This window comes from Rhopalosiphum maidis, chromosome 1, assembly GCF_003676215.2.
Source record: "Rhopalosiphum maidis isolate BTI-1 chromosome 1, ASM367621v3, whole genome shotgun sequence".
NCBI classification, from domain to species: domain Eukaryota; kingdom Metazoa; phylum Arthropoda; class Insecta; order Hemiptera; family Aphididae; genus Rhopalosiphum; species Rhopalosiphum maidis.
The window spans coordinates 76,572,576-76,599,941 of NC_040877.1; the positions used below are offsets into that span (position 1 = coordinate 76,572,576).

General features: G+C 24.1%; 2 protein-coding genes across 3 annotated transcripts; one reads left to right on the top strand and one right to left on the bottom strand.

Annotated features, from left to right (window-relative positions):
- The first annotated feature begins 207 nt into the window (after positions 1 to 207).
- LOC113557002 (dolichyl-diphosphooligosaccharide--protein glycosyltransferase subunit DAD1) lies at positions 208 to 1,450 on the top strand. Its single transcript, XM_026962266.2, has 2 exons — positions 208 to 600; positions 1,209 to 1,450. Exons 1-2 carry the CDS (start codon positions 393 to 395, stop codon positions 1,337 to 1,339), a joined length of 339 nt encoding a protein of 112 aa, XP_026818067.1. The 5' UTR covers positions 208 to 392; the 3' UTR covers positions 1,340 to 1,450.
- Positions 1,451 to 2,574: 1,124 nt separating this feature from the next.
- On the bottom strand, positions 2,575 to 20,398 carry LOC113558854 (E3 ubiquitin-protein ligase AMFR-like). 2 transcript variants are annotated; one of them, XM_026964423.2, is made up of 8 exons: positions 19,845 to 20,398; positions 13,335 to 13,592; positions 7,087 to 7,248; positions 6,701 to 7,008; positions 4,392 to 4,669; positions 4,009 to 4,115; positions 3,743 to 3,948; positions 2,575 to 3,620 (listed from the first exon to the last, which is right to left on the bottom strand). In XM_026964423.2, the coding sequence occupies exons 1-8, from the start codon at positions 20,085 to 20,087 to the stop codon at positions 3,443 to 3,445; spliced, it is 1,740 nt and encodes a 579-aa protein (XP_026820224.1). In that variant the 5' UTR covers positions 20,088 to 20,398; the 3' UTR covers positions 2,575 to 3,442. The 2 variants fall into 2 exon arrangements, with proteins under 2 accessions (XP_026820224.1, XP_028044389.1); XM_028188588.1 differs by lacking the exon at positions 19,845 to 20,398 and adding an exon at positions 15,766 to 15,795.
- Positions 20,399 to 27,366: the final 6,968 nt, after the last annotated feature.

A 27,366-nucleotide genomic window follows, 5' to 3' on the forward strand; every position in this document is an offset into this window, starting at 1 on the left:
TTGTTCTTATTCTCAGATCTGCGCGATTATTAGAACATTAGATTGCGCAGTTTGCGGTTTCCAGTCGACGTGAATAAATTATAATACATAGTCCGTGGTTTCGTCCATGAACCGGCGAGATTGTTGTTGATAACACGTACTCGTTTTTGATTACTCCGATTACTTGGTGATAACTCTTCGACCACGTAGATGATAGTGGTATAGTACTCATAATCATATATAGTAATCATACACACTAGAATATCTGTTCAGTGTTTTACGGTGTTTGTTTTGTTGTTAAATGTTAATTAATAATCATTAATTTTTGTTACCGACTGTCGGCTGGTCTACTTGTTTACTGATCACAATTAATTTGTACAATTATATTATAAAAAATCTAACAGTTTTTAAAAATGGCTAAAATCTTGGGAATCGTTTCAAAGTTTTATGAAGATTACACTAAGACAACATCAAAAAAACTTAAGATAATCGATGCTTATTTGTTGTACATAATGTTAACTGGAATCGTACAGTTTGCTTACTGTTGTTTAGTAGGCACATTCCCGTTCAACTCGTTTCTCAGTGGTTTTATTTCATCAGTTAGTTGTTTTGTACTTGGTGGTAAGTATTTAGTAGTAATTCTTCTTACCTTCATGAATATTGTTTTTTTTTTTACTACTATTTTAATTTTTAATATACTGCGGTTACAATTGAATAATCACAATTTTTTAAACATGTTTCATCTGTTGATCAGTTATTTTCAGACATTAAACATTATCTAATAAACATTTGTTGTACCTTAGCTTGTTAAATAACTAGTAATTCTTTGTTGAAAGAAAGAGTTTCAACTATCTTACATTAAACAAGTTTTAAAATTATTTTTATAGTATTATTTAAATATTTTAACAAAATCTTGATATTTATCTGCATTAAATATTATTTTAACATGTTTTATGCAGCCATCAATTTTACATGCAAACTCCAATGATCATGGTTATGTGGTTTAAACTGCATGTGCCCATTTCCACTTGTAAAATTGGTAAATTTTATGTTATAATCAATACAGTTGTAAATACCCGATACAATTTTTAAGTGTTTAAGGCTATAACCTTTAAAGCAAGATATAATACAAAATGTGTTACTGCACGTCAACATATTAATACCAGCCATGTGTCATATACTCACATATAATATCTTTAATAATTCTTTTAATTTTTTTTTTGTTTCAGTATGTTTACGATTACAAGCAAATCCACAAAACAAAGCACAATTCAGTGATATAAGTCCAGAACGTGGATTTGCTGATTTTATTTTTGCACATATTGTGCTTCACTTAACTATTGTAAACTTCATAGGTTAAATTCAACATTAAAGTTAAAATTTAAAATATATTTTATTGCTCCATTTTTTTTTTCTAAAAATATTTTGTGTAAATAAAGGATTAAATAAATAAAATTTATACTCACACATATATTTATTTATTTATTTATTCTTCATCAAAAATAATAATTTTCATATCATTTTTATTTTTTTTAACTTATAATAATATATTATATATTAAAATCTATACTAATCTAATAATTAAAATATTTAAACTTATGTTATAGGACTTATAATTTGACTAGGATTTGAATATTAACACAATTCTGTCAATACAATTACTTAAGTACATTAAATAATTTTATTAAAATGTAGAGGTGATAAGAAGTGCAAAAGTCTTCTAATAAGGTTTATCACAAAAAATATATGTTTTAAATATACATTACATTAATTTACATGACAGTTCTTGGATTTATATAATACCTTCAATTTAATTACAAATAATCAATAAAAATAAATATATTATATATATTATAAATGTATTAATAAGAAAAAAGGCTCATATATTTATACCATGTAACGGAAAAATTATTTGAGAAGTGTTAACTTAATAAATGTTCTAAAAAGTATACGTCATCACAATATTGTTTTCTTGTGAAACTAAATTTATTTTAATTTTGGGCTTTTTTCTCAAAGTTGTTTATGAATATCATATTAAAAATAAATTTAATACGAGAATATATAATGTTTATTTTTTCTATTAATTCTGTGAAATTTTCAACAGTCAAAATATATTTTTTCCAATATAAATAGGTTATCTATATATTTGTGATGCTTGTCAATCTATATATTTAAAATATACCTCAATTTAAATATGAAATCTAGTTTACTATTGTATCTTTTAAGTATTGTGACAAATACTCCACTTATAAAAAACAATTTAACTCAATACAAAATACTTTACAACATTGTATAAATATATATTATATAATTGTGTAAGACTAAAACCTAATTATTGATAACAGTAACTATTAAATTTTATAATATAAATCACTCAATCTCAAATTTGAAATTGTAATGATTAAGTCAAAAGTGTAACAGTTGTAAACAGTTTACTTCCAAACTCTATATATATATATATATAATTGGCTCATTAAATTAATTGTCATAACAACAACATTTTTGTTGAAACTATAAATTACACTGAGCAATTTTACAATCTTTTTATAATCTTTTTATATCCATTATTACAATAAATATTTAAATTTTCCCATTTTTAATTGATAAATGCAATGATAATAAATTTAACAATATTTAAACAACAAAATATTAACCCATTGTATTATAAAATAATCTCAGGTGGATATTTAATCACAATTGAAGTAACAAATGTATAGAATAATATTCTCAATGAATAGTCAAATATGAGACGTATTACATTCATAAAGTCAGAGCCAGAAAGCCAATTTTCAAAATTTGATAATATTTAGGAATTAGCTATAAATTTATTTTAAGGTTAAAAATATCCAAATATATAAATTAATGGAAAAAATACCTACGCCAAAATTTCAAAAGCAAAGATGTCTGTATGAATAAACATTAATAATAAAATAACCCAAATAGAAATCTGGTCAATAAAGCTTTCTAAATCTTGTCAGTTGTACAAATTATACATATCTTTCTACTAACATAGGAATTTTTAATTCAAGGTACATATATAATTTAAGGTGTCACTTTTTATAATAGGATATTGAAAATATTTATGAAACTCAAACATTCAATGATGATCTAGTATTTTTCAAATATAGAACTTATGAACGTTAATAGTAAAGTGGATATACTCCAAGAGGTAGGATAGTCGACAACAATATTCACTTGTCTAGGTATCGATTTTCTTCTAATAGTTATTAATGTTATTATATTTTTATTATCATTTTAGACATATTTATGAGGACATTTTAATTACTTGGATAAATAGTTATTTTGGACATTAGGATCCTGAACCTTATGTGTATTATTTTATACAAAAAATTACATTATATCCTTAAATTAAAATCAAATAATGGGTTTCTAATCACAGTCTTAGCTTTCTTTTGTGTCAGTGTAGGTGTGCGAGCGTGTATGTGACACTACAATGCAATGATTAGTCAGTTTTTGACGAAGCTTCTCCATCTTTGCTCATGTACCTCTGCCTAGCCTTCATGATCATTGCTTGTTTTCGAGCTCTCAGCATATTCTCTCTTTCATCGGGTGACTTAGAAAACTGGCTGCCCATACTCATAAGTCCATCTATGATGGGTTCATTAGTATTTGTGTTAAAGCTAAAACAAAAATGAATATAAGTTCAATCAATATATACATATAAAAATTAAAGATAACTTATAACACAAGTCACAAAAAGATAATTATGTTATGATATATACTATAAACAAGTATTATTTACGTAGCAGAAGTAGGTGTATTGATAAATTGTTCAACACTGTTAACAGTTGGTATAGTTTCAACAATAACAGGTTCCTCTTCAACAAACTGTTGAGGTGCTACAAGTCTGCCTTCTAATATGTTATCAATAGTTAAATCAACAGAACGAGTAGTTGATAAATCATCAATAATTGAATGCATAGTATAGTGTGGAAACAATTGTAGAACCTAAAATATATAACAAATGGATTATATTAATGAAACATTTTATTTATAAACAAATTTTACCTGTCGAGCCATTGTTTCTATTTGTGAAGTGTGTATTTGACTTGTAGGTCTTAGAGAATGTGTTACTTCTACAGAAAAACTTGGTAACCATGACAAATACCTAGATCCTTTAAATACAGATTTAAACAAATATAAATATTTTTTTAATAAGCAGTTTTATGTTTTGTAATTTGTCATCATTAGTTTTTTTAGTAATTATTACATTAAATGTACATGATTAAGTCCTAAAATATATTCATAATTGGTAATAGTTTCCAATTTACAAAAGAAATCTAAAATTTGTTATTAAAACATTTAAAAAAAAACACAAGTATCTACATATTTTTTAGTTGGATATTTTAATTTTTTTTTTACTTCTGAAAATTCAAACAATTGTAACTTACCATCGAAGTGGAAAAAATGGTGAGGAATATGAGTATGGGTACCTAATGTTTCTTGACCACCATTATTTGTTGAATTTATTGGTATATTTTGATTGTGGCCTAGTGTTAATGACAATCTGCACGTTGGACATGATGGTTCTTGTTCCATCCAGGATTGTAAACATCCATTATGAAATAGATGACCACAAGGCAATTTTCTTGCTGAATCCATTTTTTCCCAGCATATAGCACAGTTATCAGAATTTGTATCTAATTCTTCCTCAGTTGCCATAGGATAACTAAAATATTTAATAATTAAGAAATATTTATCACAATAAACAATAATAAACTGGAAAAACTTAGAACATGATTAAATATACTTTTAAAGTGATGTTGTTATTGAAAGTTGAATATTATATGTATAAAATTGTATTGAATCTATAAATAAGCTGTGAATAACTTTGTATCATTTAAATCATTTAATATAAGAAACACCTCAAAAAAATCTATCATTGTATTACAGTATTTATACCACACTTGAAATTAAAAACCCAATAGTACAGTATCAACTAATTATTTAGAAAATTTTATCTATTTCAAATTTTAATTTTTTAAATTGTTATGATGATTTAATTTAAAATGCACAGGTTTTTAAAATTAATAATTAGGTTAAGATATTAAAATGTTTCCCCTATAAGAATACCTTAAAACATTATTTATTTAAACGTTATGTTCATCAATTATTTCTATTGTGACTGGTGGATCAATAATATTCCTAACTCTTTCCTCCCATTTCACTTTAACTAAGAAATTTCATATTGAAGTGAATATTTTATTATGCATAGGTTCATTTGAATTTTATGCTCTACGTATAGTTTGATTATTAGGGTTTATGTAGGGCAATTTTACATTAATTATGCAAGTATAAGTAGTATAATAGATAATAGAAAATATTGTTGTACTTATATTACGTATTTAATACTTTATTCTTTGCTTAAAATATATTAATATATTTTTTTTTATGCTATACTAGCTAACAAACTCAAGTGAATAAAGCAAAAAGATGAATAATTCAAGATTATTTTTTATTATTAATTAGAATTTAATATTGCCTCCTAACAAAAATAAATATAATATAATAACTATCCTGGGCAACTCTTTTATTGAACAGTCATAATTAGGACTAGGATTTCTATGCAATAAAAAATTGTAAAATATGGATTTTATTTACCAAAATACGCAATAATATGCAAAAACATTTTTTTTTTTTTTAAATATTAGTTATTATTACATGCTATTATTAAATTATGTTTTTTTTTAAATTTTCAAATGTGAACGACTGGCAAATAAATCAAAGATTTATATTGGCTGAACGCTGAAACTTTTATACACATCATACAATGTTGTTGGAGCATATTAAATGCCGTGATTTGTCCCGGATTTAAAGTAATAATAACATATTTTTCTTCTGTTTTATATTCACAGTTTATAATATTACACATTTTTAGAAATGTTTTGAATCCCTTATTCTTCTTTAGTATTAAGTCTATTTTATTTTAGATAGGTAGTATATTTGTGATAATTCAACAAATAAACCAATAATTATAGACGTTCATTAAATAAATACCATTTAAAATTAACAAGATTCCCAAAAATGTATATATATATATATATATATATATATATATGCAATTATATGCATAATATTAAAAATATGCAAAAAAAATAAATTTTACTATTTAATCAAGAATAAACCAAATCTTGGACATAACTGACAACCAATCAATTTGGAACTAAGGAAAAAACATGAAAATGCATAGAAATCCTAGCTCTAGTCATAATTTTTAAATCTATAAACATTATGAAAAAATTTTTTTTTTCATATTCTGACATAGAATATTTTTTGAAGTATTTTGAGATCCATAAAAGTAGAAATTCATATCAATACATCATTGATAAATACAAATACCATTACTTGAAATATAATTTTACTATTATTACAATTAATTTAGATTATCATCATGAATTCATGAATAAGTAGTAATATGAAGTATTATTAAAAATGTGATATGTACTACTGTAGTACTATTTTTATATATTTATGAAACAATAATATATAGCTATAAATTTATTTCTATGAAAATACAGCTAGATTACAATATTTTTAAAGATTTGAGTCTTAAATATTATCTTTATTTCAGAATTTCATTATAGTGAACATTATAAAAATATAAATATCTATCATTTCATTGACACAACATAAGTTATCTTTTTTAAATGTGAGATTGATAGACACATCTTAATTTTACTTTTATTAGTCTATAACTTACTTTTTTTCTAGATGAGAATGGACCCAAAGAAAGTTTTTATGTTTTTGTAATCGTTTTTGAATATCACTGATCAGTTGTCTCATATGCATAAATATTACAAAACCAGCCATTGTTAGATATGAATTGGTCCATATAATAGCATGAGAATAATGAAGGATCTCCATCACGCGTATACCGAGATCCAAACTTAACTCGGCGTAATATATCAATATACCAGGACTAGTTGTATGGTTAATAGAATTACGATGAAAAAGTTGAATATAATGTCGAAGAAATATATGAACAATACTTCCAGCTAACATCAAACACTGTAAAATTAATATTTTTAAAAGAAATATAATAGTGAATAAAATATATACATTTGTTAATGACAAATATATGATTACCTCGATGACCATAAAAGCAAATATATGTTTCGATAAAGTAAGGCCAACAAGGTATGCAAAGTTTAACAGCAACAAAGAAAATATAAATCCAATAGATAAAAGTACAGACATATGAATATATTTCCAGTTTACTCTAGTTCCAGTACCCATAGACATCCACATCTATAAAAAATAATAGATATATATAGTAGATAAAAAATATTGTATTTCATAATATATGTATGTTAAAACAAACATAACAAATAATAAAACTAAATTAGATTTAACAAAAAATAAATTTGTAAAAAAATTTGTGGTGCGGATAATTAACACTTTACTATAGGTACTTTTTTAATATATTAGATGTGTTAAAAAATTAATAAAACACATTTATTTTAATTTCAAAACTTTAGTTGACAAATATCAAACTTTACCACTAAATACCTTTTTGCATTTAAAATTTCATTTTTTATAAGATAAATAGACGGTGAATATAATGTAATATTTAAGATGTATTTAATTTACTCTATTGTAGAGTATTTTTAGGTGATAACAATTATATAACTAAGGAAAATAACAAAAATAAGTAAATGTAAGCATTTTCAAATTACATATTTTAAATCATAATTACATGGCATAAGCAACTGCTATGTATGTCTGGGCGCTTATAGTTAAAATGTACATTGGGAATCTGTAGATATTAAAATATCAAATGTAATATTATTACAAAAATACATTATTATGGTTTATAGATAAAAAGTCAATATTGTCAGTCGATCTCATAATATTATTTTTTATTTTAATAAAAACTAAAGTTACTAATTAATAAATATTATGAAGAAGCCAAAAAAAAGCCATTGCATATAAGTTATCTATTATACAATGACCAAAATTGTTAAAAAATAATAGACTTTATCCAAATTAACCTAATAGTTATAAAATAAAAAAAATTAGATATGTTCTAGTCTATATACTTTATAAATTATTTTTATAATTTAATTTTAAACTGTGATAAATTAAATAAAAATAATATATCATAAATTATAATCATGACTATAATTTGTATCATTAAAATAATTACTATTCAACTTATTGTCACTTGACATAAAATACCTATGTGCAAAATCATCATTTATCAAGACTTCCAGAGACACAATTTTACTGTTTTAAAAATCTGTTTACATAGTACGACTTTATATAAATATAAATATAATTTAATAAGTACACAATATGTGAGAATTTTTGTTATATGTCAAAAATAAAATCATTTTTACGTTGGAATATTTTATTTCTGAACTCAGTTATACCAATATATAATCTTACATAATTTTGTGTATAGAATATTTCATGCCAAGTGACGTAATGTAATTCTGAAATAGTAAACTAAAAATTAAAATTAATTTTTTTAGATTATAAGTAAATTTAATAGGTAAGACAGCATTAAACTTTTTATAGTATCAAATAAATTTACATAAAAATTACTAAATAAAAATATATTACTTATTAAAGTTAATAACAATGTAACATATTTGATAACAATTATATTTTAAACAATATAAACATTATAAATATATTTATTAATTAGTTTTGGTTAAATATTTATCAACTAATTTATATAACCACTGCATTGTCATAAACAATTTTACAGGTTTGATACTAATTCAGTTATTTTTATTGAATATTTATTTTTCATTATTATAAAATTAGTATAACACAAAAATCAAAATTTAAAAAATAAGTTAAGAGTCAAGTGTTTAAATAACTATTTTAGAATACTGATCATAATTATATTAATTTAGTTGGAAAATTGAACGAATATTTACTAATAAGTATATAATACCTAAAATATCAGAAGTAACCCGTAAGGGGGGGATACCAAATTGTATTGTACTTTTCACTCATTATTCATTTCTACAAAGAAAGTTAAAACTGTGAAAGTGTAATACACCTTTTTGTATTACATTAATTTTCTATATGGGATGGCAGAGAAAACATTTAACAATGATGTACTATAAGTATATTCATACAACTTATGCAGGTTATGTGGTACACAATAGTTAATATTTCATGTTAGACCTAGACATCTTTTTTATATGGACCAAAGTATGTGGTTTCAATATCAAATTCAAATAAATATTTGTATAAATTGATTTATATTTTACAATTAAATTATTTAATCAAAAAACTATTTATAAAGTTATTTTAATAAACAGTATATAATTTATTTAAAGGTTATAATTGCAATTATTTAAGATTTAAATTTTCTAATACATTTTACTTTTTAAATCAAATAACTAAATACAGATAAAATAAACATAAATATGTTGTTATCACACTATGATAATTACATTATATATTTTTATATTTATACCATTATAAATTAATTGATAATTGATATAATTATTTAATTATAATAAAATTAAATATTAAAGGTTTTTATATGGTTAGGTAATAAGTATTTTACAGAAAACATTCATTTTTTCTATTATTTTACATAATGAATAATGACACATTTCTAAAAACAAACCTGAACATTTCATGAAATTTAATATTTATTAACTTGTAAAAACAAAGTGGAGAATTTAAATTTGTTTATCTGGTTTTAGGTAATCAGATTTTATGTTGTATCACTTTATTGATAATTGACAAGTATGATTGTCAAAAAAATGCACATAATGTACAAGCCTGATTGAATGCATGTGTACGAAAACAATAGGACACACTCATACTACACGTAAGCATTTGAGTATTGTATATTAATATATTATCCTAAAAGTCTTTGAAAATGATCAATATAAGAAATTAATTGTACTTAGTTCAATTAAAAGAAATATTTTTAAATTATAAAACCATTTTACTAATTTTACTGTATTAATATAAGTTGAATTAAAACTTCACACTCATAGCTTTCCATTACTATATTTTCTGAAGTAGAATGCACTAAAATGTGTTTTTTTTCTATTAATTTATAGTATAACACAGATCATGTCAAATGACGCAATTATGCAACTATGCCAGATAAAGCGATGGAGGGGGAGGAGATTAAATATAATATATTACATATATAACATTAATATATATATTAATATATATATATATATATATATATATATATATATACATTAATATATAACAATATACAATGTTTTATGTCAAATATACATCAAATAATATTGAATTTCATAAAACTGTATTATGATTGAGAAAAATGAGTATCATATAGTAAATATATATAATCTATAGGGAGATTTATGAATAACTAATAAAAATAAGTTACAAGTTAAATAATAAATAATTATGTATAAATACTGATAAAATCATTATTAATTATTAATAATAAGTGAAATTAATCAATGTTTTCCTTTTTTTTATATATATTGACAATTGATGTCATAATGTACATAATGTCAAAATATTATTTAAACATAACTTATATCATGAGTTTAATTATAAATAAATAATAATATTACAAATTTTTTTTAAAATAAATATTTATGTATTTATAAGCAACTATACACAAAATATAAACTATGAATAAGTAGGTACAACTGTATAAGAGAAAATAGATTATAGTACAAAATGTGATATTAATCTGATGTAGTATCTCATTTGTCTTATGTATTTTTTGGAATAGCAAATTCAAATAGAAACAAAATTATTTACTTATTTACAAACAATTTATATTGTTATAACTAGGATCTAGTTTATATGTTTTTACATATTTGCATAATTTGCATTTTGTTAACATAATTTTATTTATTTTTGAATATTTTTAAGGAATATAAACAGAATATTTGCAGTTTTTTTAGAGAATATAAATCTGAACCCTAATTATAACTTATAAAGTTATAAATCTGTATATGATATAAAATCTATAGCCTGTAAATATATATTTCAAACGTCAAGCATCCCCATGTCCTCAACATATAAAAACACATTGATTTTAAATTATAATATAGTTTTAATGGCTAAAGGTTAAATTAATAAAATTTAATATTTTACAAGACTAGTAAATGTTTGAAAAATGAAAAGGAATATAAACTTAGACCAAACATAAGTAATAACAAGTTTTTGAAGCAGAAAAAAATGTTTAGATTTTTAACTTTACTTTTAAATATTTTTTTACAAAATCGGCAGTGAAAATAGGATTTCTAATTTTGTTGCAACTCAAAAATGAAATTACTACTGCCACCTACTTGAAATTTTAACCAAATTTTTATATAATCATTTTCTATACATGATATAATTTTCTAAATATTTTGAATCTTTTTGGGGTATTATAGAAATTGTATTTTTTTATAATTTCTATAAATAATTGATAAAAAAATTTTTTTCTGATAAAAAAGAAAGAAAATATATTAGAATGTTCCTCTCCTCATTAGTTGTTATTAAAATTTTTTAAAAATAAAAAATATACATAGGCACGATTATTTTTATAAAAATTTGAAGTTAAAATTTATTCCAAATCAAATAATTAAAAAAATATCGATTTTAATCATTTTATTATAATTTAAAAATATTATTCTCGATTTCACGAGTATTACGTACATGACATATACAACCTATATTATTATATTTTAATATTTTATACACACAATGACATTTCCAAATCTTATATTATGGCAAAAATTAATTCAGCTTACCAGAAATCTAATATATTACATTATTACTCATAGTAAAATTAATTACTTTAACAGCAATACAATAAATATATTATAAAATATAAATGATAATATGAGCAGATGATCAGTCTGAGACGTCAGTCATTCTTCGTATGTAATGACTTATTATTAAAATCAAATTTAACACATACATTACACAGGGGTGTCATTTGGGGGGATCAGGGTGTGTGGTTGCACCCCTTACTTTTAAAATAGTTTCAATTTACCTGCACTCTGATGAAATAATGTATGATTATTATTTATGACTTAAATTACATTGGTTATAAATAGGCTTAGGTTGTAGCTCTAAAAAATACCCAAATATGCTCAAAAATATGCACCTAAAAATAACCGTATATGCACTAAGATATGGCTTCAAAAAAATTAGGTATAACAAATATGTGGTAAAATTAAATATTTATTTCATTAAAATTTATATTATATATTAGAATATTACCTCTCTAATATTCTTGTTTTCTAATAATACTTTGAAAATTATACTGCACAATAAGATATTTCCTGATGTTTTCAAACGTTAATCTACGACGATTACTTGATAGTTAATTTTTATATACAGAAAAACTTCTTTCGACATCTACAGACGACATTGCAGCATATACATAAAATAAACCAGAATCTTCCATATCTTCAACTTCGCCGATTAAAATTTTTCATAAAGTTTAGAAACCAGAATTTTTTTCTAAAACGTCATTTAACTTCTGTACGACATTTCAAGTCAACAATTTTATTTTCGCATTTTTGACCGTTTTTAATGAATTGGATAATTTTATTTTTTTCTTTTCCAAAAATGTTATGAATTTGGGTAAAATATGTATAAAATATAGTTAATTATCTATAGTTTTTAATTTTTAATTAGAAAAATTTGTCAAAATATGCAAAAATATGCACATTCAAAGTTTAGAACTGATATCATTGCATCGAGAAATGAATTTATTTCGCACTCTGCTATATTTAACAATAATTAAAAAAAGTATGCAAATGCTACAAGCCCCTAAGCCTAGTTATAAACAAATATTGTGCTATACATTTTTATTGTATATTTTAGTTTTTAAATTGGTTTTTACCATTATGAGTTATGTTGATGTATTGGATCGGTCCATGATGTATGAAAATAATTGGAAACAGGATAATGTACATATATATAGTATATCTATTTTTATATGGCCTGGTAAAAATTGCTTGATACCTCGCACACCCTAAAAACCTGAAATGACGCCCCTGACTTTACATTCATTATAGGTAGTGAATTATCCAATGACGAAGTACACTCGATATATACTCAATATTAAAGCGGTAAGCTATCTCCCCCCTCCTTTAAAAAATATTTACCACCTAAAATTATCTCTAATAAAAACAAATCGTTTTAATACCTTCTACATCTTTAGCCACATCACTGACTGCATTATTTAATAACAAAATAAGTACAAGTATTTTTATTATAATTTGAAGTGTATGCCTTTGTTATAAGTTTATAACACGTTTTCTTAACTCTTAAGGATGTCGTACTCGCAAATGTTATCCGAGACAATTTGTTTCAAAAATAACATAAAATAATAAAGTATTGATATAATAACTTAATATACTTACATATTCAAATCGATCCTTACACAAACTGGTCATCAAATGAAGAAATCCTAAGGTAGAATACCAAAATAGCCAAAGAGCTACTTTATCCAATGTATAAGCTTTAAGGATTATAAACATAAAAATGAACTTGTAAATAACCCAGTTCCATAGACGTTCGCGAAATTGAACGTGTTCTACTGGTCTTAAATTACCAAGAACAAGTGACTGTATAACAGCGCCTATCATCACTATGCTACATATTGCACCATTACAAAGAACCTGAAAAATATTTAAAAAAAATTAATTAATAAATAACAACCATCATACATGCCATATAACTGTCGATAAATAAAAAAGAAACACCAACATTTTAATCTTGAAAAATTGTTAATTTTAAAAAAGTAATTATTTTTAATTAAATTCAATTTTTTTTCACAACTCCCAATAAATAATAAATTCAATATTTTCAATTACATCAAATGAGAAAATAAAATAAAACATGAAATTATTTTTATCAATGTATATACTAAAGACCAGTATGGGCCAGGCTTGGCCCGGACTGGTCCAGAAACGACCCGGCCCGAGTGGCCGTTAAATGTTTTTATTATAAACATGTTGTTAAGTAAATTATAGTTATTAGTTAATAAATAAAATATTAAAAAGAAAAAAAACCATAAAAAATTGACCTATCCTAGCCGGGCTTAAATACAACAAATTGTTCCCTGGCCGGACAGGATTTACATACAACAAATGGTTCCCGGGCCGGGTTACAAATTATCAGCCCGTACGACCTCAGAACCTCTAATACATATCAGGAGTGGTCAACATGAATAGATTCGTGGGCCACATGTATAAATAGTTAAATACTATAAATACAATGATATAAGGAGCCAAAATGTTTTTAGATGCTTTTTATCTAATTTAATATTTTTTTATAAATGAATACCTAAAGAATTAAAATTCATAATAATATAATAAGTAAATTTTAATAAATAAATAAAACGCGATCCGCATCTGACAACGACGAGAGCCACATAATGTAGCTCGCAAGCCGCAAGTTGGCCACCCTTGATATAATATATTCTAACAGTTATTAATAAAAATTTATCTTATCAAATGTCAAATGAAGAGTTAATATTAATATTATATTATATATTATTATGTCATTTCTCTGAACTGTGCGTCATTACGATATTTCAGTGAAGATAATTAACTGTAATAACAATAACCATAAATTATTATGAGGGATAATTATTAATTAATATTATAAACTGGGCAAAAGCAGTTTATTTAAAAACTAAAAAAGGCAATTAAAAACTATACATTCATTGTTTCGCTCAGATGCTCAGAATCCAAAATGAATAAAAAAACAAATTTATGTTTGATACCTATTTTTATTTAAACCTATATAATGCCACATAATTCCATAATATTATATTTATGTTTACATATTACATAATAAGTTCAAACAAAACAATATAAAAAATAAAAATATTTATAATATATGAACTACAAAAATAGTAATATAAAAATAACTTTTCTAGGTCAACAACAACAAATAACAATTTAGTAATAAACACATTCAATCTAGATCTAGATTATCTGCGTACGAACAACATGAATACTAACAACTATTTTTATGAATATTTAATGTTCATATTTATTTTATAAGATATAGTTATGAGTTTATGACATGAACAAATGAGCAAATAAATAATAATAAATATTCAAAAATACTTTGATCGTTCACTCCTAATTGACACTACTGGTGATTCGTACAGGTTTAAGGTTTAAATATAATATTTTTGTGAAAACCAAGCTCCGCAAAATTTGTTTTTATCAATCGTACTAAAATTAAAATTAATAATGCACCATCACTATCTTGTGTAGTTAGTGTGAGAGCCACTTGGTCTTCTTGATTTCATATAAAATCCAAATTATATTACTAATAATAAGATATTTTGTTAATATGAAAAAATAATTGCTTTTACTCGCGTTTTTTGTCCAATGTCTGATTTTCGCATATTAATTGTTTAATAATGTCAAGGGAATTTATTTATTTTTTATCAAGTAGGTAGCGTCTAGTTGACCTTAACAGTTAAAATTACCTCTCTCCTTTACAAAAAAATCATATTTGAGTTCATCAAACCTAGTTTATTACTTATTAGTATATTTAAAGAATAAATACTATCAAATTAATATAATACCTATATAAAAACCTCGCTAAAAACTGTCACAGTAATAAAATAAGTATTTTATGAGCTTCTAAATAGGAAATCAGTGCTTTAAAGTTTAAATGAATAATTATTTGTTAATAAATTAATTATTTGATACATTTTAATAGAATAGAGTACTTATTGTACCTATGTTTTATTTTATAACAACTAATAAAGTTATAGAAAAATCAATTAATACAATTTTTAAACTAAAAATTAAAAAAAGCACAACATACCCGAAATATAATCATAATTAATTAAACAAATCAGTTTAAAATTGATATTAGACATTAAAACAATACAAAATCTAACAACAAGGGAATCAACAACTCATATGATACGAAGTAGGTAATAACTAATAAGTAATAACTTATAAATTATAATTTAATTAATAAAATTTAAAGTCGATAACATAATAAATTAAAACCTTTTTAGAGATAAAAAGAAAAATATAGAATGATATCTATATTGATTTATTATGAAATTATCACATGTCAATATATGCCATTGCTATGTGTTGTTTAAATAATAACTAGTTATAATGTGATAATTTAATAAATTATGTGTAGTAACACTACTAACACTTTGATTTCGAGTTTCGACGAATCAACAATCATTGATAATTCGCTGTAGGATAGCCATGCCATTCTTAAGAGTCATGACTAACCTATTCCGAAAAATTACCCGAAACGATAATTGTTTTCGATATCCATTTCTATCACCTGCAATCTGTTTAATACATTTTTTTTTATTTTTTATTTAAAATGTATAAATTTTAAATAGTTAATTTCACTTTCAATAAAATCAAAAGCCAAACTATAAAAACTTATAAAATATATTTTGTTATTTGAAGAGAATTGTTAAGAATATTGTTTTATTTTTAGTTTTAATTAGAATGACCAATATGGCAATATTGTATAGTTAATTTACCACACACGTATACTTATTACTTTATTAGTTATTACACATAAAACTTATTCTATTTTCATAAGAGAATTTTTAAGTAACTATAATTATAGTTTTTAAAATTACAACTTTACGATCTATAGATAAAAGGAAAAGTACTTAGAAATTTTTAGGACACTTCTTCAACTAGAAAACAGATAACTAAAAAAACAATCACCACTAAAAAAGCAAATAATTAACTTTACAGGTTTAACCAGGCCATATCACGTATCAAAATTTAAAAAAAGAAAAAATATTAAGTACGTTTTACTTTATCAAAAATGTTTGAATTATGATTATCTTTCTTTACATTAATCTAGCCAAAGATAATTTTTTATTATTTTATTCATTTTTAGTTAGAATAAAAATATTTATATTATAAAATATATATTTATTATAATTATCAATTTATTAACATTTTAATTTTGTAAGAATATGACTATAGACTTTTACTTCAATGTAATATTTAAACACAGCCTTGGTAAACAATTATGTATATTTGAGCATTTTATGTTGTAACAAATGTATTAACATTTAGTTGAGAATAACAAATGGACTTAGGAACTTGACCTAAGTCACGAAATAAATTAAATTTTACTGAATACAGAAGTATCATTATTTTAGATGTAATAACTTGAAACCATTATAATATTCTTCTCAAATAATAAACATAGATAATTCATACACATACACACCTTAATGTTTATTATTATTTTTTAGATAATAGTAGATTTGTTATTTACCAAATTATTTTTTAATTCAATAAGTATAAATAAATAAAAATAATTTTTATCATGTGAAATAGATTTTTATTTTTTTAATATCAAAACATTTTATAAAACACTCATCGCTTTGCTACAGATTTTAAAACGTGATATGTTAATTTTTACAGTAATAAAAATTAAAAATATTCTATAATTGATTTTCCTTTCAACTACTTCGTCAATCAATATATTATAAGTAAAAATACGACAATTTAATATGATTATTGATAAAAGATTAAGTTGAAATCTTTCCGTTTCTTCTAAAAATTAAACTTATAGATATATAAATAATTTTAAGGTAAACTAAAGGTATAACTAAATTACCAATAACTAACGACCTAATAGGTACACCATACGTTATTATCATATTATTTTTAGAGTTCAAGGTTAAATCAATTTTAAAATCATTTAAAGTGATTAATAATCAGAATTCTCTCTTTGTTATAAAAGCTTAAAGATATAATAATATTAATAATTATTAATATAATGTATTTCGTAGAAATAGAAAATAAAAGACTATAAATGCGCTCTGGATGCTTTAATTCTAAAAAAATGTCGGGTATTTATTTTCAGAAATAACCCCGTATATAATTAAACTAGTATTTGTAAAGAATTTACTAATAAAATGAAATATTAAAAATGGGTTCGCCACTTATATTAAAATATTATATAGCTAACTATTGTACTTCTATAAAGAGCCCCCCCCCCAAAAAAAAAATACTTAAATATTTAAAATTATAACAGAAAAGTCAAAAGAGGTTCTTATGGTTCTATTTATAATACTGTAGATGATTGTTTTCTATTGTCCTTCTTAGTTACATGTATTGCCGATTACTCGTTATTTAGATACGGAACAAAAATAGTTAAGGTCACCCAGTAACCAGTAAGTTAGACAAATATATTCAAAACATATAATTTATTTTTACATATAATTTAATACCTAAATATCTTTATTTCCTCAATCTTATAATCGAGTATTTTTCACAAGGAAATAAAAATCACAATAAATATTCTTTTTATTTAACAAATCTATAAAGTAACACTCTATATCAGCGGTTCCTGACCCATGGGCCGTAGGCAGCACGGAACTGGGCCGTGGACCCTTATAATAGTAATATTACTAACGAATATATTTAAAATAATATCATTACATATTTTTATTTTTATTATATAAATACGTATATAGGTGTGTAATTAGTCATTAATGGGCCTCAATAATTTTTTTACAAAATTTGTGGTCCGCACAACTAAAAAGATGAGGAACCACTGCTCTATATATTTAAAAAAAAAGTTTTGTTTTAACTAAGAAAATATCAGAAGGCCTTTAATTTGATATAATAAGTTCGTTTTACTAATAATTTAATATCATAACTATAATTCATTGGATAGTTGATTTTTCGATTTCGTTATTTTTGTAACTTTTATTAACTCTTTTTCGAAAACCTCTCAAGTACTAAGCTATAAAGATTTTTTTTTAAATAATTTAACTAAGTTAAAAATAAATCAAACCATGTAATCCACGAAAACCAAACACGTGAAGTGATATTTTTAAGAATCCTAAATAGTTTTGAAATATAAGTTATTGAAATTTATATTAAATTAATTTGGTAATAAATAAGAAACTAAAATTCAATGATGTATTTATTTTGTTTTTATATATTTTAATTATATTTATGATGCATGTATTGTGTTAATTACATCATACAGATATACGATATACAAAACTTTAGTACAAAACTGTTAGAATTAAACTAAAATAATATAATAATATGGAAAAAGCGCTTATGTTAAAAAATAAAGACAGGAATGCAAATTATCAAATATTTTAAAGGATAACATCTTTATTTTTTATAAATTATTTTTACCTTGAAAATTTAAATTATTTTATTTATTAATAGATAGGTAGATTAATTAAATTAATTAAATTAAATATTCCTTATTATAGTAATTACCAATAAAAACTAATTTTAACTAGATGGTTTTTACACCAAATAAACTTGTTAATATTTTAAATTTCTACTTATCATTCGTGAATTAAAAATTATTATTGCTGGAATTCTAAAAAACCTATACATAATGTCAGATAATATGTAATATAGCCTATGGTAGTAGGTTATATAGAAAATATTAATACTTGATTAGTCTATATTCTTAAACATTGTTCAATTATACCTTGATAAAGATCTTAATATATTCTATAATTATTAAGCTATTTTCCACTGATAAATGTTTCCATAATATCTCATTTAGAGAATAATATTTATTAATTTAAGCTAGTATAAAAATGAATTGAAATTAACTAAATTACTCGATAAGTATAATGAGTTAGAATTAAATAATTAATGGTTAACCTAGATAATTACTACATAACATTAAAATTAAGTAGAGTATATATGCTTAATAGTTAATTAAATAATAACTAACATGTTGGTAAAAATAATTTATTATTTTTTTAATTTTAATTTTGAAAATTCTATCTAGACATAATATATTAGGTGCAATTAGCTAGAGAGATAACATCTGAATTATTAAATAATTTAACTTAGATATAAAATTTAAAAAATCAGTTTATATTTTTAAATTATTAATTAAATATGTCTACTTACCAAAAAGCATAAAGGATCTTGTAACATAAATGCCAAAACGTTAAGCATTTGTTCATAATACACATCCATTGGATCAGTTTTTGTTGGATCTTCATCAACCTGGATATTAGAATTTGATTCATGTGATGCATCAAAGCTGTATTTAACTGAATAATAGGTAGCTGCAGAAATGGATAATACAGTAGCCGAAATATATGTAGATAGTTTAGGAACAGGCAGTCGGTCAACCATCATGAATGACATACTCTTTTTAGATTGTCTATATGTAAAATATGTCAATTAATTTTTTTAATAGATGCACTTGTTAACAGAGTTTAGAATTTATTTCACGTCCCGAACATAATTAAAAATAAAATTATGGTTTAATAACCATAGTAGGTATTTTAACAGTTCCACTTAAGTCTAGAATTATATCATACACGTACTAGCATACGTAAATACTATAATAAATTATGTTCAAAAACAACTTATGGATAAATTTAAGCACAAAAAAGTCATAATTAGCAAGAACGACAACATAGAAAACGAACACGCAGGATGTGAATATAAAACTGGCTGATAAAAACATTTTGTAGTAACAATTCAGTAGTACAGCATCATGATAATAATGTGACGTGATCCGTGACGTCATAATATCACTTTGATTTGTTTTGAGCAAGTAGCTCACTCTATGGGTTATTTTAAACATCTAACTCAAGGCGTAATGAATTACCTTGGTCAACTATTTAATTTTTATTATTTCATTAAAAATGCAAATTTAATGTTTATTCAAATCATAAAATTTATTATCACAATTAACAAATTATATCTACGTCACATTGTAAGACGTAATGTCGTTGATTATATTGGACATAGGTAAATGCTATTAAGATGTAAAGTTAACATTGTAAACGCTACAAAATACCCTATGCAGGAACCAACTGTTTTAATAATGTTTGCAAAACATAAAGGTCCAATTTTTTTAAAATTAATTATTCATATTACAGCATTATACTATTATAGATATAGTTACTCATGGCATTACCAAATGTACATACGGTTAGTGTATTTTTAATGGATATTATTTAATTTTCGATTATCGTTTTCTACGAGTTTTATACTACATTTTTAGGATTCTAAACGGCCAGCATTTGGTTTATAATTATACATAAGAACCTCGTACCTAAAGTCCTAAAACCTAAAATAAAAAAAAATGTATTAATGGGTACTTACTTTATATTATTTCGTTTAGTTACGTGTTATATAGCTAGACGATTTCAAAATATAACCATATATGTATTAAAAATATAATATCTGACCAATTTAGGTAGGTTTAGGTATTACATACTTGTCACTTACTGTATTTTGAACATCAAACATTCTAATAATATGGTAAAGTAATATTTGTTCGAATTTAAGGAATACACAGTTACAGCATATAGGTAGGTATAAGGTATTAGCATTGATTTTAAAATCAATGGTGTTAGCCGTTAGCTGTTACCGTAACTATTGTAACTTAAACCTAATTTGAATTTTAACTTACTAATTTACTAAATCTTCGAAACAAAACAAAGTCGCAGAAAGCTGATTTAAAGGCAAAAGTTTGGTCTTGCATTTTATATATCAATAAGTATTAAAGTACTGTTCGAACTTACATAATTAATTTTATATTATTATTATTTTTGGGGGATTAGCATGGCTTTAGTTTTAGCTTTTTTAGACATAAAAGCATTTGTACTATAGTAAGTAACGTTATTACTGTATAGACAATTATTGTAGTATAGGCATAGGCGTGCGCACGGGGGGTTCCGGGTGTGCCTGGGCATCCCCGACATGTAATTGGGGCCCTAAAATTTAAGTCCTATAGCATATATTATATTGGTCCGTATTTTAACTAATGTTACTAGAATAAAAATGGTAATTTTTTCTAAAATATGTCGTAAAAAAAAATTATGTTTCGGGATAAAAAAAAAATAATACAACATAAAATATTTTAAATTTGCGTGATAAAACTTAAAACTTATTATAATTATAACAGCTAGATGTTATTGACTACAAAAGTAAAAATAATAAATAAATATTGCAATTATCTTAAAAATAGATTTTAAATTCAACTATATCTAATGAAATATTATATTACTTGGTAGTTGGTACTAGTAATACCACTGATTGATATGTGATATAATGTAAGTAATGTTTATTCGTGTATTATAATTTATTAAAATATGTATATATGTATATGTCTTGTCAAGAAAAGGGCCCGAAAAAATTGTACCCCCGAAATTTAGGTCTACGCACGCCTATGAGTGTAAGGTATATAATATTTGTAGAAGTCGGTAAATATTTTAACACATTTCCCTTTCGCCTAAAGGTAGCTTTAATGCCTTATGTTTCTAACTTTATTAGTCTAACCAAAGATTTATACACGTCACATTACTTATCGAAGACTCGAATAGGATGTCCGGCTCTGGATGTGTTAACATTTCCATTGACTACGCCCATACCGTTATTATAATTAAGGAAGCTATAAGTGGCGTAGTTCTTAGATGTTTATAGTTTTAAAGACTTATGAAAAATGTTTGTACAAAATAAACAGTTTATTATTGAGCAATGAGCATTATAGAACTATAGCTAAATTACCCGGCTTCGTCCGTGTGCAATTTTTACTTTTACTAAATGAAATTCATAAATAAGCACATATAGTTAACAGTTGTGTTTTAAAGAAGAAAAACATTTATAATTAATCAGGTGTTAAATATTAGTATAGTAACTGAATTAAAAATAAATAATAATAATAATTATATTTACAAATGATTCTAATGATTCTATAATTATAATTATAATTTGTATAGTTTAACTTTATTTATGAATATTTAAGTTAAAACCTCTTGGTATACCACATTAAGCGTTTTATTTTGTGGTGCATAAATGTATAAATGATCTGGTATTCTAACTAAAGAAAATACTAGTATACTACATATAATTGTCTACGTGAGACTGAGACACGCTAAAAAACTGTAACCTTTAAATAAAAAAAAACCCTCTCCCTCACCTCAGACAAAAAATGAAAAATCGCGGTGACACTCGGAAAAGTATTTGGAACATATCTGTGAAAACAAATTGGAAAAAAGTAAAATGTCATCTCAAAATTGGAACATAAAAAGGCCTGTTATTTTATATAATATATAAGGATATATTGGTGTAAAGGCGCTATGCATAAGATTATTTTTATCGATGAACAATTCATATCTACACGCCGGTATCTAACACATAATTGACAGACAAAAATGATAAATTGTACCTGGAAACCCGCAGGCCGCCTTGCCGTGCCGCACAATACGTATTAGATTATTAAAACGCGATATTTTTCAAAATCCTTTCTTATTACACAGTGAAAGTATAATTATATTAGACTATTAAAGCCTAGAGGAATCACTATTCAGAGCCGTGCAAAGGGAGGGGGCAATTAGGGAAAGTTCCTTAGGGTGGCAAAAAAGCTCCTAAAGCTCCCCCCAATGTTCACCTATTATTAAATTAGGTCGCCAATTTAATTACCCTAAGGCACCACTGATGGTTAGCGTAGCACTGCCACTATTCCAAATTTCAAGTGCGTACGTTGAGTAGTTTTTAAGATACAGCGATCAGTGAATCAGTATATTTGGATTTTATATAAACAGTCAAATAGATAGATTATTTGTCAATTTTCAAGACATGCTATATTTTGTTTAGAAAAAAAACGCGCCAATTCTGTGCATCCGGTCTAATCCCCAATTCCCATACGGCATACACATAGGACATTTACATCTTGCCATAGTAAGTTAAACTAGTAGGTATCGTCGGTATCGATAGTGGGAATTATGCGCAAAATTGGCGACTCATATAGTATATCATATACTCATATCCTCAAACAAGGGCGCCTACAAAGATTTTAACCGATAAGAAGTGTACATTTATATTTATGTAGAGTTTTGAAAATATACCTTACTTATATAATAATATTGATCGAAAAACGGTGGAGAGAGGAACATGGTCCCAAGATATAGCATAAAGATGTAAAACGTAAGTATAATACACACCCAAATGGTCAATTAACAGTTTAATGGTTATAATAGATGGAGTGAATTATTTTGTGAGTAACTATTGTAAAATAAATATGCACCTATACTACAATAGTTTTAATTGAAATTATATTTTGTTAAACATATAAGAATACCGGAAATGAAGCAAAACCGGAACACTCAATGCGCTGTACTGCTGTAGGCTACGGAATACGGATTGATTCCAACTGGTTCTTACAAGTGTTGAATATTATTTACAGATGCCCTTGAAATGCACATCGTTATAGCTTACAACAAATCGACGACCGACGACCTGTTCAACACTTTATACTCGTATACTGACCGCGACGTCAATGTCTACAAGAAACGAATACTTAAATTATAAAGGTACTTACAAGGTGATCTCCAATAATTTATACATACTTTTTTCTAATTACATTTTTAATTGATAAAGTAATTAACATATACTTGTAGATCAGGGGTTGGCGAGTGGCTAACCTAACCAAGGGCCACGGCCTATAAAGCAATTTGTATGACTCACGAATATATTTAAATAATTCTTAAATTCTTTAATTTATACATCATTTAATTCTGTCAATTTAATAAATTATTTAATTAGCAGTATAATATATAACCTAATAATAAAAATTATATAATTTTTATAAATTTATAAATTTTTATAGTATTATTGTATCTTCAACTTCGAGGGTGGTTTTTGATACCAAATTGGATATAGTTTGTACTTTTGAGATGACAAAATTAAAAACTGGGCAAGTTACCCATTTTTTTTTAACTATTATGAGTTAAGTTATCCTTAAAAAAAACTAAGACAAGTTAAAGTTAATTTTAAAATTTCAGTTAAAGTCATTTAACTTTGTCAAAATTAAAAATTCCAAGTTACAAAATCGATTTTGTTTTATGGCGTAATTCATAGAAAAAATAAACATAGTTATAATACTTGAAATGTATACGTAATGTTTAAAATAGCATTTATTTTTTATTTATCACAAACTAAAAAATTTAACACAATATTCCTTATAAATTTTTCTGTTATAAAAAAAAAGTTAACTGTGATGTCGCATTCATTTTTTGAGCGTTTGAAGTTCAAATTTTTACAATATATTTTCTTCTAACAAAATTTATTGATATATTGTTATGATTTAAAAACGAAAGCGGAAAATACTTGAAATACTTATTCATTAAATATTTTTATCATCATTTTTCATATATATTATACATAGTTCGATTTTCAAAACATTTAGATGAGAAATTTATTTATTTATTTTTATTATTGTCCATTGAAATGTTTGCTAAGTTAAGACTTGAACATTTAATACCAAGTTCCTCGTATAGTTGTATGTGATTCATATTATTGTGATATATTCATTATATTCATATTTATATAGACATTATAACTTTATAAGATATTTGAAGATAAAATTACATGCTTAAACGATGAATAACGATGTTAAACATTTTTGTTAAAATTTAAGTAGGTACATTATTCGTTGAGACTTAAAACTTCTGCGTACTTATATTATTTTACTATGCGCAATGACATTTTCTAAATAATACGTAGGTTTACCTATTACATATTTATATCATGCACCTATAAACACTGTTTTATGGTTTATGTTAGAGTGATAAAAGGTGATGTTGAGTCAGAAGATTATAACTTATAACACTTATAACAGTTATAACAATAATACAATATAATATATAAATATATACTACATAAAACATAATTATAATAATAATTAAATGATAAAAAAATAAAATAATGTAACGTTTTTGAAAAAAATAAATAAACCTACTGTAATAAAAAAAGGTAAACAAGTGCGGTACCGCTGTGCTGTATATGGGTCACAGTTATGGATGTGTTAAATTTTAATTCAATGATATTTATCATTGTATATAAAAAACGATTCTGATTTATGACCGAAGAAGATAGTCAGCCGCCTATATGATGGCTATTTGGCTATATCATTACCTAAATATATTTCATGGTACATAGCTATTAAATTCATTTAATTTACTTTTAGTATTAGCATATATACTATAGTATTGCAGTAGGCTGATATAATTTTTCGGAAAATATTGTATTTATTTTATTCTTAGTGTTTAGTTACGTATTATAAGAATATATATTTATACCATGTTATCTATATCAATTTATTTAATTCAAAATTAAATAAATTTTTCCTATAAATATTAAATACCTTAAGTTTGTAAATAGTAAAATTCTTAATAATTTACTAGCTAGTACTTGGATATAAAAAGGAAAGTTTTTATGAATTTCTAACCATAAAATATTTAGAAATTTTTCGCGATTTTGACAAATTTCGTCTAAATTCTTATTTCAAATGCAAATAAAACAAAAATTGTACCTATTTATTTTCAATATATTTTTAAATAGATATAAGAAAAAGTCATATGGGATCTTAAATTAAATTTTCTAAAATTTTGATCCGGTGAATAATTTTTCATCGATATTTATAAAAAAAAACTAAAAAAAAAAATTAAAATTTGTAATATCTATAAATAACTCAAAAAAATTAAAATATTTAAAAAATTCTATTATACAATGAAGATGATAATATAAACATTTTGTAAAAATATACGGCTATCCGTTATTGAGTTAAACTAATAAATCGATTATGTCAAAAATTTGATTTGCATAAAATTCCCCATTTTTCATTAGTTTTATTTTTGTATCTCGCGATTATAAAATGTTAGTACTTATAGGAATTTTTTTTCTCTCGAACCTTCAAAGTACCAGATAGATCCAATTTTTACCAGAAACAATTTTCACTGCCTAAAAGTGTGTTAACAGGCAAAAAAACAAACTTAAATCATTTTAAATTCAATATATTCATCGCTCCACTCAAAATCTAATATTCTAATATACTTTGCCCCTTCTCCTAGCGTATGGATTCGATTGTTATATAATATGTTCTTGGTTACGCCAACATCATTGTAAAACATAGAGTATACCAGCATAAGTGCATGTAACAATTAAAAGTACCTTTATAAGCTAGCAGGACACCTGCAAGAGCTATAAGTACTGTATCCTTATTCAGTATTTATATATGTGTAATAAATTGTTTAGCTTTAACATGGCGCAATCGGAATAAATTCAAATTGCGTCTTTACGTCGTTCGGTCTCTATTTCTATAGGTTACTAAAAAAAGAAAATCAGCCAAAGGTGACAGGTCATGTACAAACAATATCATAGAACATTCACTCGGTCGTATACTAATAGAAGGCAAGAATCACACATGTGTATGAAATTATTATATTATATTATAATTTATTAATTTATAATCTACTCTTACAAATAGGAATAATTACAATTTTGACAATCATCACTCGTTATTGGGATTGTCGGTTGGTTGAGCGATGAAGTGACGAGGACAACTGTTTTATGTCAGCAGTAAACACTCAGCATCTCAGCCCCATGATGGCTTTCAATGCTCTCAATCTCA

Coding starts and splice junctions, on each gene's coding strand:
- LOC113557002 (XM_026962266.2), top strand. CDS start 393: ATGGCTAAAATCTTGGGAATCGTTTCAAAGTTTTATGAAGATTACACT. Junction 601..1,208: donor TAGTTGTTTTGTACTTGGTG/GTAAGTATTTAG, acceptor TTTTTGTTTCAG/TATGTTTACGATTACAAGCA.
- LOC113558854 (XM_026964423.2), bottom strand. CDS start 20,087: ATGTCATTCATGATGGTTGACCGACTGCCTGTTCCTAAACTATCTACA. Junction 13,593..19,844: donor AAGATCCTTTATGCTTTTTG/GTAAGTAGACAT, acceptor AATATTTTTCAG/GTTCTTTGTAATGGTGCAAT. Junction 7,249..13,334: donor GTAAGGATCGATTTGAATAT/GTAAGTATATTA, acceptor TATTTTTTATAG/ATGTGGATGTCTATGGGTAC.